Here is a 13,937-nt window from a genome sequence, read left to right on the forward strand (position 1 = left end):
ACGATATCCATTAAAGTGGTGGACGTGGTTTGAAACTTTTAAATCAACTTTAATTAATTTTGTGATTTATTAATTCAATGTCATCAATAAAACATTAAATTATACCAATAATGTTTAAACTAAGTATTTCCAATTTATTGATCAACTCAACCATTAATATTTGATACAAGATGAGAAGGCAAAAGAATAGAAAAATGTTTGGCAATAAATTAATATATATACCTGAATAATTATGATAATAAAAATAAAGTATTCATTAAAAATCAAATGATACTTCCAATCGAGATCAGGTTCACACATCACTTTCATTTTATAATATTTTAATGAAACAATAGAGAACTTGAGAGGACGTATTGATTATTTATAATTGTTCTAGGTGTTCATTTTCATCTTTTTCTTAATTTCTTGATCATGCATGTTGAAATGATATAACTGGCCTATAAGAATCCATAAGGTTACAAATTTTAAAATATTATAGTTTTAGACCAAAATACAAAATTGTAATATTTTAAAATTAAGACATTAACAGTAATATTTTTCTAACTTGAAATTGAGAAACAGTCAGCAAATTAAATGCATGTATCAAGACTTTTTTTCTAATGCAATAATAACATGCATATTTATGTATATATAATATAATTTTTGCAAATTTTAACTTGAATTGTATTCAGTACTCACTTAGGGATTGAACTCTTAAATTCGATCCCTCTGAAGTCTGAATCAAATACAAACACCAACCCCTAAGTGGACATCACCGTGGTAATCTGTGAGGTCGGAATTCTTTGCCTTAACATTAACTTAGTTGGGGTCTAAATTAAGATATAGGTCTATGCATGCATGCGTGGTATATTTCGGTTTTCTCAACGAGCATACCACAGATTTGTACTCGTCAAATCTCAACATCTACAAGTTGTAAGCGTATAATAGATCAAGCTGCTGGTGCTGCTGAGGCCATTGAGAACAAATACATGAATCTTTTCCATTTGCCTGTCTAAAATAACCAAGTGCGGGTACAAAACAGAAAGAAAAAAAGAAGAAGAAAAGAAGCTTGTCTGATCATATAGCGGGCAATTGCCTGCAGGTTGGGCAATACCATTTCCCTCTGAATCTTGTCTCCGGCGTAAGCCCCACACACGAGTAGTGAAACCATTCCCCTCCTTGGCACTGTGTTATCAAACAAATGTCGAAATTAAGAAAACAACAATTCTCTCTGCTAGTTAACTGCTAATCATTTTTAGTAACAAAAATATATATACGGAGAAAGAGACAAATTAATACGAGACTCACGCTTTCATTGTCACATGCAATCATATCTCCATAAGATACCTGAATAGTCAGTCAGTTAGTCAGTCAATTAGCCAAAGAAACTATCTCAAATATTTCAGAATAAAGAAAACATATTTGGCACCTGGTGGCATATGCAATAGGTAGGTTCATTTGGATCTATAGGTTGATCAATTTCAACAGGAACAGAAAAATCCTTCTTAAGCCCTCCTGGAGGAGGCATGAGTTCAAAATCTCTATCACGGTCCCAGTCCCTCTCCCTGTACTCCACCCGCCTAGTTTGAGACTGAGGTGCCGTGTATATTGCCTTGCGTTTCTCATTTCTCGGTACCAAAGGTACAGGTGGAAGAGTTGCTGGCTCATCCGATGGTATCTTTCCCTCTGAAACTCAAGACAAGTCTTAATAATAATATTGCAAATCAAATTAAATTAGCTAGCTACCTTGTTTTTTTGTTACCAAGGAGAAACATTCATAGCAACACTTTGTTTTGAATGGAAACTTTTTAATAAGAGAAATTCATGGCAGTGGACAATATCAAGGATTAGCCAAATCAATTTGAGATGATTATTGTCCATAAGGTGGTCTATGGCTGAGAGTGTTGAAGAGGGACTAAGAGGTGATAAATGTAATTATTGAGGGGCGACATTAGTCTAATCGGAGCGACATACAAAGACAGTAAGGAGATAGAAATAACCAAGGCATAAATCTTAATAATAAATGCTTCAATATTTCAAAAAAGAAAATCTTAAAATATGAGTAGGCTTATTTTTAAGGTAGTCAAATTTTTAAGGATACAAAATTTTGATGCTGGAGTAGGCAGAATTTCACCAAGTCCGTTGAGTTAACTAAAAGTAAATCTTAAGACTGAATTGTTTTCCTGAAAACCCAACTCTATTCTTATTATAGATCACTGACAAATCCGTAAGAAAATTACCCTTCATCGAGGTAAAGACAAAGGACCAAAAACCGGACGAAACAATTTCATCATTAGTACTAGTTTTACCTTGCTTCAGATCTTCTGCAAAGTTGTTGAGGTCTTCATCGAGGCGTTTTACATGGCTATCTATCTGTAATCAGGATAAGAAATGTTAATATCATCATGATTCGATTCCCATTTGGCTTTTGTACAATACAATACAATACTAATTGAATTTACCAGATCATAAGCTTGGCGCGCCAACAGGACCTTTTCTGTACAAAGGCTTATTGCACTGTCTTGGTTTGACTCAATCTCTTTCCTCATCCTCTCAGAGGCCGCTTCATTATCCTCACCATGCCCTTTCTTAGATCCTTGTGAGGCCATTCCTAAACAATACTTAGTCTGCTGCCTTGTATGATTTATGATACCTGTAATAAATATTTGATCACGTAACTATATATTTTGTAAGTTCAAAGCATTTATCAGTGATATTTGAGAGGTAATTCAATAATCTAAAGCAAAACCAGGCCAAACAAGACAACAAGATGTGTATAAATGGAAATATGAAAAGGCTCAAAACATTCAGTCAATTCATATATAAGGGAATGAAGGTAACCTTGGGACCTTTCGTCAAGTTCTCTGATCGTGTTGAGAAGTCTTTGAAGCTCTGCAGGCAATGTATTGGCATCTGCGGGAAAAATAAAAATTTACCGCCGAAAATAAGAAGAATGAATCCCCGAGTAGCTGGAGAAAGGAATTGACTATGTTAATATGAAATTGATGAATAGAATCAAACTTACATTCCAAGTAATCGTCGACAAATACGCCAGTTCTAGCAATTGCCATGACGCACGATTGAAGGGCTTGGCTGTTCTAGGGTTTTCCCGGTACGATTTCGGAGGGTCGGTGAAAGAAGAATATCGCCAATTTAAGAGGCAAATTTATCAAATACAGTCTTATCAAAAAACAAAAATTATAAAATATAGCAAAAAAATAAACAAAAATGATATGATACAGTTTAACTGTGGCGCAAACGCCGTTTAATATCTTGAGATTAATCCTAATTATGTATTATTTGATATGAATATATGTTTCAATTCATTTACTTATGTACTTTCTGTAAACAAAATATAAAAAAAAAAACTTTATTTCAATTTACAGGGTTCAATAACAAGTTAATATTTTATGTAGTTTATATATGAAACAAACATGTAACATTTTTTTATTTTGTATACTCATTCTCTCATCAAGCTGGTATAGATGGGCAGTTTATGAAGACTCGGTTAGGTCTTTTTCTTTTTTAATCAATTTCAAATTATCTTGTTTTATCGAATTTTACTGAAATTGAATCCAAAACTTTTGGTCTCTTATAAAAACTCTTATCACATAAAATAACCGAACGAGAAAGCTGATTGAGAATACAGATTGAGAATACAGAAGTTCATCCAAGTTCATCCAGGCCAACAACTCTTTTTCATTTTCTTGTTGTATGCCTTTAAAATATGAAAATTTAAAGTAGGAGTAGACTGAAAAGCATCAACAACTCTACTGCTTTTATCTATTTACATAAGCTAAAAAGAAACGTGGTTCATCTATCAATTGAATGGACCAAATTGCATGAGCCATTGGCTCGCTAATCGAATCGTCTCGCTTTGCCAAATTCATATTCCTTATAATGAAAAGGCGTTCATGTATCTCTAAGATTGGGATTGAATTCGCATTCTATTATACATATCCACAGTGTCTTTGTGCGTCGGGTCCAAACAAAGAGCTGCCTCACAATCACGGATTGAAAGAGATAATTCGCCCATTGATTCGTAGAATGCTGCTCGAAGATATAACATCTGCATGTCCGGTTTGAATGCTATGGCTTTCGTCAACTCTTCCACAGCTTCCATTTCTCTTTGCTCATCCATCAAAACTGTCACCACTTAAAAAACTAGTGTTATATAATTTCATCCTTTTTTATGCCAAAGTTTGATCAGTTAGTTCTACCTGCTGCCCTGTATCTGTATGGATAAGTCCTCAGAGGATCCAACAGCGTGGCCATACTTAGGTCCGAACTGGCCAATTCGCGTTCACAATACTCTGATCTCTTCTCGTAAGCCGATGCATTGTTCTCTGCTTTATCTATAAGTTTCGTCATTTCTTCGTAAGCCACTTTTCTTTCATGCTTTAGATGATACACCCTTGCCAGCCCTTGATGGGCTCTAGTGTGTTTGATCTCAAGGGCCTTTGAATAACATTCCCCCGCAAGATCCAGCTTCCCACAATCCACGTAAATGCTTCCCAAATTATTCAATGCCTGAAATTAAACAAAACAATCGTTTAAAATCCAAAAGAATTGGATAAAAAATAGTCCACGCAGATGCAGGGGATTGTCATCTACTTGTCCTTTCCGAAGACCATCAGAAGGGCATCTAAGAGCTTCCTCCAACAATCCTATGACAAGCGACGAGCCTTCCTGATCAAGAACCGCGTCTGCTAAAACATATGCTTTGAGGAAAAAAGCTTCAAACGATCTCTGAATTGAAATCGACAATTCAGCCTTGGATAACGCCTCGTCTCTGTTTCCCATATCATATAGAATCCATCCTTCATGAACCAGTCTTTCATGATCAGATGCAGCATGGTTTTGAGCCAATCTCAAGCTGCGCATAGCCGCTTTCTGACAGTTTAACCTGCAAGGTCGATATCGCGTTTAACAACCTATTTGAAATCGAAATAAATTGATAAGATTACCTTAGAAGAAGTAGCGATTGTCGAAACCACAGGAAGCTCTTTCCATTTGCGTTACAGTTTTCGAGCATTTGATGTATAACTGCTAATGAGCCGATATCATCAACGGCTGACCAACGATCGTAGAGTTGCATCCAGCACTCACCAAGTCCCCAACTCTGAACATGTTGGCTAAGCCTATCAATGAAATTACACCCTTTTATGTTGCCATTAAGCATTACATAATCTGGGTCAAGCATTAAAAGAGCTCGAATGTCTCTAATGGCGGATTTATAGTCCTTAAGGGCGATATAACACCATGCTCTCAATTCAAGGTTAATAGGCGAAACCTTGAACCCGATTATTTTATTTAGCTCGGAAATGGCGGATTCAATCTGGTTTTCCTCCAAGAACGTCACCGCTCTGAACTGATACGGAAACGGAAGAGTGGGATCCAAATCTGAAGCTGTTTTCAGATCCAATATCCTTTTGAAATCGACATTGTACAAGGATCGTTCTTGATACATCCACCCAACAACTGCTTTGTTTTCGGAGATTAATGAATCGATCAGCTTGTAAGCCGAAAACCTCTGTTTCCGTTTGTGTTTAGTTCTCGCGATTCCGGCGACGGAATAAGCATGACCCAATTCAGCGGCGGCTATGAAGCATAACTCGGCGTCATTGTATTCATTTCTCTCGAGAAACACACATCCCAATTGGTGAAACGCGAGTTTTCTCTGCCATTTCTCTCTTGCGCATTCTTTCATACATTTGGTGAGCATTAACGTGATATCCCAAGTGATGTTCTCTTCTATGGCTACTTGGCTTAAGAAATAGTACAGTAGGAAAGAGGAATGACCAGCCATGGACAGCCTATTTCCAGTTTCCAATTCACAGAATATTTCCTGTGCCTTAGGACAGTAGAGGGTACCGGGAAGCTCCCTTAGCAAAACGAGCAAGCATGAGGCAACAAGAAGACTTGCCGCCTCTTCCAATCCGTAATCAATAAGAATCAATGCTTCATCTTTGTTGGAAACAATTGATGCTAGGTAATTATCACAAGCTGTTTTCAATTCCTCGCAGCAGAACCTATTAGAGAAAGAGAGTAACTCAAGAACAAGATTGGGTGAAACAGATGGATCCAATCTACTTGTTCTGCTGAAAATCTCCACGGCTCTCATACCCATTTTTGATATCCCGACTCCCGAAAAATCAATCTTCTTCCTCTTAGATTCGGCGAATTCACCATACAACATCGTCTTCAACGGGGTCGAAAGTCTCGCCATCTTTTCTCTGTCACAGTATATCTCCTCATTCTCGATGTAAAAGGTGATGATTTTTCCTTCATTCATAAATGGTTTCTCCGTATTTAATGAGATTTCAACTTCACCTTTATCTAAATCATCCGTGGTGTAACAGAGGCAACGATCAAGGACCGAATTCTGATCATACCCATTTATCAGCGCGGCCTTGGGACATTCTAGGATTCTTCCAATACAGTTCATCGAAGAAATCCCTGAAAGCTCATCTTCTCTCCTCTCGTGCCGTAGCCAGGCCGACAGAACAACCTTCGAGTGAACATCGCCGGCATTTTGCCTCGCCGCCTGGAGACATCGACGAAGAAGCTTCGGGTCGCCAAGACCGCGCAATAGACTATACTTTTCCATATACATGGATGACTTCTCGGAGGCGGAACATATCTCTAGACGGCGGTGTACGTCGGCCAAATCGTCGACGCAATCGACGGGTTTAAGAAACGGGTCAATTTGAGGTTCGAGGAGATCAGTTGTCGGAAGGTCATAGAGAAGAAGATGATCTACAGCTTCAGGGAGTGAAACAGAGTCGTTTGGGATCGAAAGAAGTGAGCTGATCGTACGCTTGCCGCCGTCTCCGACGGCGGAAGTTTCCGGCGGATTCAAGGCGTGGACTTGATTCGTCTTCCAACGATCAATTAGCTTGAGACCGTTGAGCTTGGCGTGTCTCATCGCCAGCACGTATTGACGAACCAGATCAGCAAGTTTCGATCTTGATGGTTTCGATTGCTCCCCATTTTGAGTTTGAACTGACGTCATCAAATCAATACTCTATCTCCGGCCGCCGGCGATCACCATGAGAGAGAGAGAGAGGAAAGTTGTTGTAATGAAGAAGAAATCTCATAAACTAACCAACCAGCGAAGCCACCACCGGAAAATTAAATTAATTTAAATTGTCTAGTCAGAAAAGAAGTAATAATTCTCATAAATCTCTCTATTATGATGACTTATAATCAACGCTCGTCACATTCATCCCATCTAATCAAACAAAAAACAAAAATATTTTAAATCATAAACATATATCTATTAATTATTATATATAACATATCCTTATAAGAATAATTGATGAAAATAACCCCACACTACCGTTCATGGAAAATCATATCCATTATACATGCATTCACTTCACCATTATTATCAAATAAATAATATCACACATTAATGTGTTTATCTGAAATTCTTATAAGATAAGATTATTTTTAAAACTTTATCAAATAATTAATATCACACATGTTTATCTTCTGAAAATAACATAAATAGGATAAGATAAGATAATTTTTAAAATTTTATCAAATAAATAATCACACATTAATGTGTTTATCTGAAAATAATATAAGATAAGATAAGATAAAATGAATTTTAAAATTTTAGTGTTTATTTTTTAATTGTTCTTCTATTAATTACTTTGATTGTTTTATTAATGATATTTGGTTGTTTTTGTAACTGGGCTTGTATAGTCTTTATATTTATTTATTGAAATGATAATATATATTAATAATTATGATTAGGTGTATGTAGAGATTCTCCGAATAAATAAATGAATAAGCTAGCTATTAAACTGATTAATTAATTGAGTAGGTCCATGATCATCGTCGTCATCATATGCAAATGCATGGTAGTTAGGTTTTACTAAAAATATCAGCACGTACTGACAACTAATTTTAATCTGACAATAATTATGTTTGATAAAAAACAATCAATTTTGTTTTAGTAGCATGATTTATATATTTATTAAAAAATTATATTATTTGTAATCTAATTTTCATATTATAAATATTTATCTATGTCAATCACATATTTTATATTAAATAAAAATTATATTATTTTTTACTTTAATAATAATAATAGAATACTTTATTCAAATAAGTTAACATAGTTAAACCAACTAATTAGAGTGGTAGTGAAGTGAAATTTAAATAAGATTTGTTTCATTTAATTTATTTATTAGTTAAATATTTAGGTAGTTAAATATGTTATTTTAATAAATTAAAATAATGTGTTTGATAAGATAATTTATTTAATTACTTTATTTATTTTATATTTAAATAATATTTAATATTATACATATTTATATACGTACTATTTAGATATATTATTATTTTTAAATATTAATGACAACAATTCTAACATTTTTTTATAAATCATCAATAAATAATAACTCATTATTCAATTATTAATTATTTTATTAATAATATAATTTAAATTATCATTAACAATATATATATATATATATATTAAAGTAAAAAAATCACTTTATTTTATATTTGGTATTTAATTATTTATATTTTTTTAATATACATATATTATGAAAAAAAATATAGTTTTTTTAATCATGTAATAAACTAAAAATAATATTAAATAGATAAAAGATAAAATAAATATTAAAATAGGTCAATGTAAATCTTTTAGATTAATTAGACCGAAAACTTTAAGTCATACTCTTAACTAAATAAAGGTAAATTTTAAAAATTATTATAATAATAAGTATTTGAAAATTATATTAAAAATATATATTATTTTGTTAAAATATAAACATTTATTATTATAATTATTTTATATAATTAAAATATTTTTGTAATAATTAAATAATTAAGCAAGAAAATAGAAAAATAAATGAAAGGGGAATATTATAACCTTAAAATGTAAGAGAAATAAAAAAATTGTGTTTTAAATGTATAATTTTAAAATTTAATTTATTTGTTAAAATACGTATGTTTATATACATCTTTAATTTCATTATTACTTTCAATAAGTTTTATTTTATTTTCTAAGGCAATTATTGGTCAGAATTAAAATTAAATATATTGAGGTGGGACCTTGAATAATATGTTGATGACAGTGATAATATATATATATATATATATATATATATATGAAATAGGATTACAAATAAATTAAATGAATAAAAAAAATCTCAATATTTAAATTGTATCTAAACTGATTATGTGTTTATTTTTATTGAAAAAATATTAAAATAAATAAGTTGAACAATTTAATTTTAATATAAAATTAAATAATTTAAAACTACAAAATTTTAAGAAATAACTGTTTATAGTAACATAGTACATTGAAACTAATATTCTTATAATTAAAAATACTTTTAATCTTGTATAAATTGTAATGATTAACGATGAGATTAACCTATTTATTCATGATATTTTATAATTTGTTCTTATATGAAATCTATAAGATTATGCTAAGCAAATATAATTTAAATTAGAATTATTATATTGAAATTGAATTATATATTTTTCATTCTTTATTAGTTAATATTAAAATTAATAAACTTGGACACTTGGACGGATGACTTAAATTTAGTCTATACAGTCTCATATGTACTGACGAAGATCGATCTTTAAACTTTATCCAATTGGCCGCCGGAATATTCAGCCGGAAAGTGACGTCACCTCATTTATTTTAACCCCTTTCTCTCCTAAATGAGACGATCATTCCTTCAATTAGGAGGAGGAGGAGGAGGGAGGACGAGCCTTTGATCGGAATATGTCTAGCTACTCTCCACTCACATGGCGCTCACCACTCTCTATCCTCCGCCGTCCATTTCTTTCCCCTGCAACCAGCAATCAAACTTATTTTCTATCAAGTACTCCTCGTCTTGCCTTTCGTACCACTCTCACCGGAAGATTCCGTCGGGAAGTTGCGATCCCGCCTCCTGTGAGTTCTCTTTTCACGGACACTTCTGTCTTCACTGATATTTGCGCTACTGCTGTGTCCGGCGCCATTGCACAATCCGTTCTCCGATTGTGGGAGGAAACCGCCCAGAGAGGAATATTTGACCAGGTTCGTCTCTGTTTCGCTTTTATACTAAAGATGTCAAAACCCTCTTCACCTTTTTCTTTTTTTGAAGAAATTTCGTGATTCTGATAAATACTGATACTGATACTGAATTGGGTTTTTGAAAACACGAGTCTCTTTGTTACGACATCAAAGCTTTGCCCTGAAATCGGAACCAACTCTAATTTGGAAATTTGTTATAATTTATTTGGTTAGGAGGAAATTGCCCAGAATGTATGATTTCTCTGTGTTCTTAACTAGTTCTTGATCAGTTCATGTTCTTTCTTATACTGTGCTAGAAACTAAACAGGAAATTAACACATACAAGCATTGGGTTGGTATTCATGTTGTGTTGGCCTCTATTCAGGTAATCTGTCTTTTCTTGCTATTCATTGCTAGATCCTTTTTATGATTCAGTTTTCAAATAACAACACACTATTATGCAGTTCTGGTCCCCGAGGAGCTATTTTAGCAGCCCTTATTCCTTGCGCCAATATAATCAAGATGCTTGTTATAGGGCTTGGAATATGGAAAGATGAAGGAACTGTCAAGTCCATTAGCAGATATGGAGACCCAAGGTTACAACAAAATCTCATCACAAACAAGAAAATGCACCACTTGATTCATTTCTTCTAATTTGCTGGTCTTGTATATATATAAAAAGGGAGCTTCTGAAAGGGCCACTCTATTATGTTTCCACAATTGCTTTGGCCTCCGTTATTTTCTGGAGAACTTCCCCTATTTCCATTGCTGTCATCTGCAATCTCTGTGCTGGAGATGGTACTTTTCACTTACAGATATAACTATGGTTGCCATCATCAAGAGACAAACTGCTTTCTGAATGTTATTTCATTTTTCAGGAATAGCCGACATAATAGGTAGGCGATTTGGAACACAGAAACTCCCTTATAATAGTAACAAGTCGTTCGTAGGCAGCATCTCCATGGCCATTGCAGGCTTCATTGCATCAATTGGGTAAAACCCATATCTTATTAGTAAAAAGCGTTTCCATTGTTAGTTTATCTGAGGAAATTAAGTAGTTCTTGATTAACAGGTTCATGCAGTACTTCTCCATATTCGGTTACATTGATTGGAGCTGGAAGATGGTTATCGGATTCTTGATCGTATCTATCGCATCAGCGCTGGTTGAGTCCCACCCTTTGAGCACTGAGATAGATGACAACCTGACAGTTCCCCTAACTGGTGTGTTGATTGGCACACTCGTTTTCTGATCCTAGTTTAGTTTTAGAGTCATTGTAGTATTGTAGTACCTATATTGTAAGAATCGCATGCATGCTGCCATTAATAGAATGCAAATTCAGAAACTAGATAAAATGGAGTTCCCATTCACATATACACAAGTTTTCCAAAACAACAAGAACACAAGGATGATGGACTTATTAATCATCAAACAAAACCCAGTCTTGAGTTATTTTTGTAATTGGAGGATTAACAGCAGAATCAAAGGCTCCCCATTTGGTTGTGTCTGAGTTCGAGTTTCTCTTCCTGAGAGAGTCGAGGGCATCTATAAAGCTCTGGATCCTTCGAACCTGGCAATAAATAATATATAGAATAAATACATCAAAAGGAAAGAAGTAGCATTCATCATTTGAAACTCGATGACAACCTCTATCCTCCTCTGAATTTTTGCTCCTCCTCCTCCATCTCCATCAGGAGCATCAATAATCATAATAGAGTCTAGTTTAAGTAATTGCCCCGTTAGCAAATCAGTTAAGATGACAAATTCCTTATCCACCACTTTACTTCCACTTTCAACAGCCCTTCCCAGCTCCCCAACCTGAAGAAAACAGTCAATATGCATGTTTTTATCTTGAGAAGAAGGAGAAGAAGGGTGACCTTTTGAGAAAGCTTGTTAACTTGTGCTTTAATGGTGGCTACTGTTTGACATGCATTGTTCTCTTTGCTTGCTGGATCCTGCAACAAGACAACTTTGGACATGTTTTCAATGCCAGCCATATGCAAATGGTCATCATCTTCTTTCTCTTTCCCTCTGAATAATATCCTCTGCTCTTTTGCATCCAAACCGGTTTCATTCGATAGGACCCTTTTAAGATTACCGAAAGTTGATTGGGAAGGAACTGTGAGATGATGGTGGTAAGAGGCATGGGAGACCTTGATGTTGATCATAGGGCCTGCTGCATCACAATCTGTTAGGGTAGATGATCTCTTCTGGACCAGCATACCACCAGGCCTCATTTCCCATTCTATATTGTTGTTGTTGCTGCTGCTGCTGCTGATTACTACTGCCTCCTCTTCTTCCTGTTTGTATCCTTTTCTGCTCTCTCCGTTTCGTTTCTTAGATTTTACAAAGAATCTTTTCATACTGTCTAATTTCTTATTATTATTATATAAACCCAGAATGGGGAATGTTTTTTTAATGGTAGGAAGATGATGAAAATATGTGAAGGGTTTTTGCTCTTGAGAACTCAACTCAGAGGGATGAAGAATGATGATGGATTGGAGACACAGACAGAGCGATAAAGAGAGATTTGAGTAGAAAATTGACATATAAAGAAAAAAGGACCCAAGGAGCCCACAAATGGAGACAACTGAAAAAAGTGACTCAGCATCTCAATGGAAATGGTGAGTCATTTTTTTAAACTATATATATTTTCGGAAATTTTAAAAATTAAATATGTTTTTTATAATTATCAATTGATAATTTAAATGATGTCATTAATTAAATATTTATTTAAAAATGAAAATTAATTAATTATTTTAAATTAAATTAAAATTATGTAAAGTGATTTTTTAAGATAGAAAATATATGATTATGTGAAAAAGATAATTTCAACCAAAATATCCCAAATAACTAAATAAGGAATTATAAATTAATAAAATTAGTGAGTAAATAACAATATATTTTTTTTATTTCCATTTAAATAAAAACATTAATAAATTATATTTTATAATATGAATTTATTTAAATATTTATTAATATTTTCTGGGAAAAAGTAGGGCAAATGTGTGTCCTTTTCATTTTTATTTTTATTTTTTTACCTCGTTCCTTGTTTCTTGTTCAGATTAAATAAATAAAAAAATTATGATTTTTTTGTTACAGAATGAAATCTGATTGATGCTTCAAAAGTGTTTCAAAGTGTAGCCTAGCTAGCTAGCTAGATATTTAATAATACATGTAAAAGTACCTTCCAAAGTAAGTAATGATTTCCAATTGAAAATATAAAATGACAGAAAGTGACACTACTTGTTTGTCCTTTTTTTTTTCTTGTTCTGATAATTGATAATTTTATAAATAAGTAGCCTGATAAAAGAAAATAATAACTACAAACAAAACCGGTGTTAATAAAGAATTAGCACAAAGTTAGATCTTCAAATTAATTAACATGTGTTAATTAGGATGCAATCAATTAGTAATAAAGCTCAACCCAATCCTAATCAATTTAACCTGGCTATGCTCAAAATATTGAATGAGAATAGGATAATCTTAAGTATTATCCTATCCTAATTAATCTTATATGTCAAATGTATTGATCTTATATGAAACTTTAGAATGATTGTTTGTTTATTTATTTATATATATATTAAAGAAATACTTCATTTAGAACTAAAGTAACTAGAGATCATATATATATATATGCATATGGTAATTTCTCAAGCATATACAAAGAATTGTTGCATGTAACAAAAAAAAACAAAAACCATGCGTACACATATGTTACAATCAGACAAAAATATAAGGAAATTAAATCAAGGTTGTGGTCCTTATACAAGAAACCAAACACCAACATTTATTTACTCAAAACATAATATGAACGAAGTCATCATAAGCCAACAAAATTTAATAAGCGTTGACTCTTCTTCAATTCACCTAACTCAAGCGGCAACAGTATTATCATTTCTCTAGCTAGGCTTTCATATTGAGTAATGA

The 13,937-nt window shown here is 33.2% G+C and overlaps 4 protein-coding genes across 5 annotated transcripts; 1 reads left to right on the top strand and 3 right to left on the bottom strand.

Annotated features, from left to right (window-relative positions):
• Nucleotides 1-790: 790 nt before the first annotated feature.
• On the bottom strand, nucleotides 791-3,145 carry LOC124914660 (PHD finger protein ING2). The gene is made up of 7 exons (XM_047455247.1): nucleotides 3,005-3,145; nucleotides 2,821-2,892; nucleotides 2,442-2,632; nucleotides 2,289-2,352; nucleotides 1,409-1,665; nucleotides 1,288-1,326; nucleotides 791-1,164 (listed from the first exon to the last, which is right to left on the bottom strand). Exons 1-7 carry the CDS (start codon nucleotides 3,048-3,050, stop codon nucleotides 1,057-1,059), a joined length of 777 nt encoding a protein of 258 aa, XP_047311203.1. The 5' UTR covers nucleotides 3,051-3,145; the 3' UTR covers nucleotides 791-1,056.
• A 484-nt stretch (nucleotides 3,146-3,629) lies between these two features.
• On the bottom strand, nucleotides 3,630-7,142 carry LOC124913719 (ethylene-overproduction protein 1-like). Of its 2 annotated transcripts, none has more exons than XM_047454136.1 (4): nucleotides 4,947-7,142; nucleotides 4,594-4,885; nucleotides 4,200-4,509; nucleotides 3,630-4,134 (listed from the first exon to the last, which is right to left on the bottom strand). In XM_047454136.1, the coding sequence occupies exons 1-4, from the start codon at nucleotides 6,992-6,994 to the stop codon at nucleotides 3,902-3,904; spliced, it is 2,883 nt and encodes a 960-aa protein (XP_047310092.1). In that variant the 5' UTR covers nucleotides 6,995-7,142; the 3' UTR covers nucleotides 3,630-3,901. The 2 variants fall into 2 exon arrangements, with proteins under 2 accessions (XP_047310092.1, XP_047310093.1); XM_047454137.1 differs by having other exon boundaries at nucleotides 3,630-4,125; nucleotides 4,947-7,141.
• Nucleotides 7,143-9,567: 2,425 nt separating this feature from the next.
• Nucleotides 9,568-11,817, top strand: LOC124916745 (probable phytol kinase 3, chloroplastic). Its single transcript, XM_047457504.1, has 6 exons — nucleotides 9,568-10,033; nucleotides 10,327-10,394; nucleotides 10,474-10,605; nucleotides 10,692-10,807; nucleotides 10,888-11,002; nucleotides 11,082-11,817. Exons 1-6 carry the CDS (start codon nucleotides 9,737-9,739, stop codon nucleotides 11,257-11,259), a joined length of 906 nt encoding a protein of 301 aa, XP_047313460.1. The 5' UTR covers nucleotides 9,568-9,736; the 3' UTR covers nucleotides 11,260-11,817.
• On the bottom strand, nucleotides 11,345-12,500 carry LOC124916746 (BAG family molecular chaperone regulator 4-like). Its single transcript, XM_047457505.1, has 3 exons — nucleotides 11,885-12,500; nucleotides 11,655-11,825; nucleotides 11,345-11,577 (listed from the first exon to the last, which is right to left on the bottom strand). The coding sequence occupies exons 1-3, from the start codon at nucleotides 12,368-12,370 to the stop codon at nucleotides 11,428-11,430; spliced, it is 807 nt and encodes a 268-aa protein (XP_047313461.1). The 5' UTR covers nucleotides 12,371-12,500; the 3' UTR covers nucleotides 11,345-11,427.
• Between the last annotated feature and the right edge of the window lie 1,437 nt (nucleotides 12,501-13,937).

The sequence above is a fragment of the Impatiens glandulifera genome, chromosome 9, assembly GCF_907164915.1.
Source record: "Impatiens glandulifera chromosome 9, dImpGla2.1, whole genome shotgun sequence".
In the NCBI taxonomy this organism is placed as follows: Eukaryota; Viridiplantae; Streptophyta; class Magnoliopsida; order Ericales; family Balsaminaceae; genus Impatiens; species Impatiens glandulifera.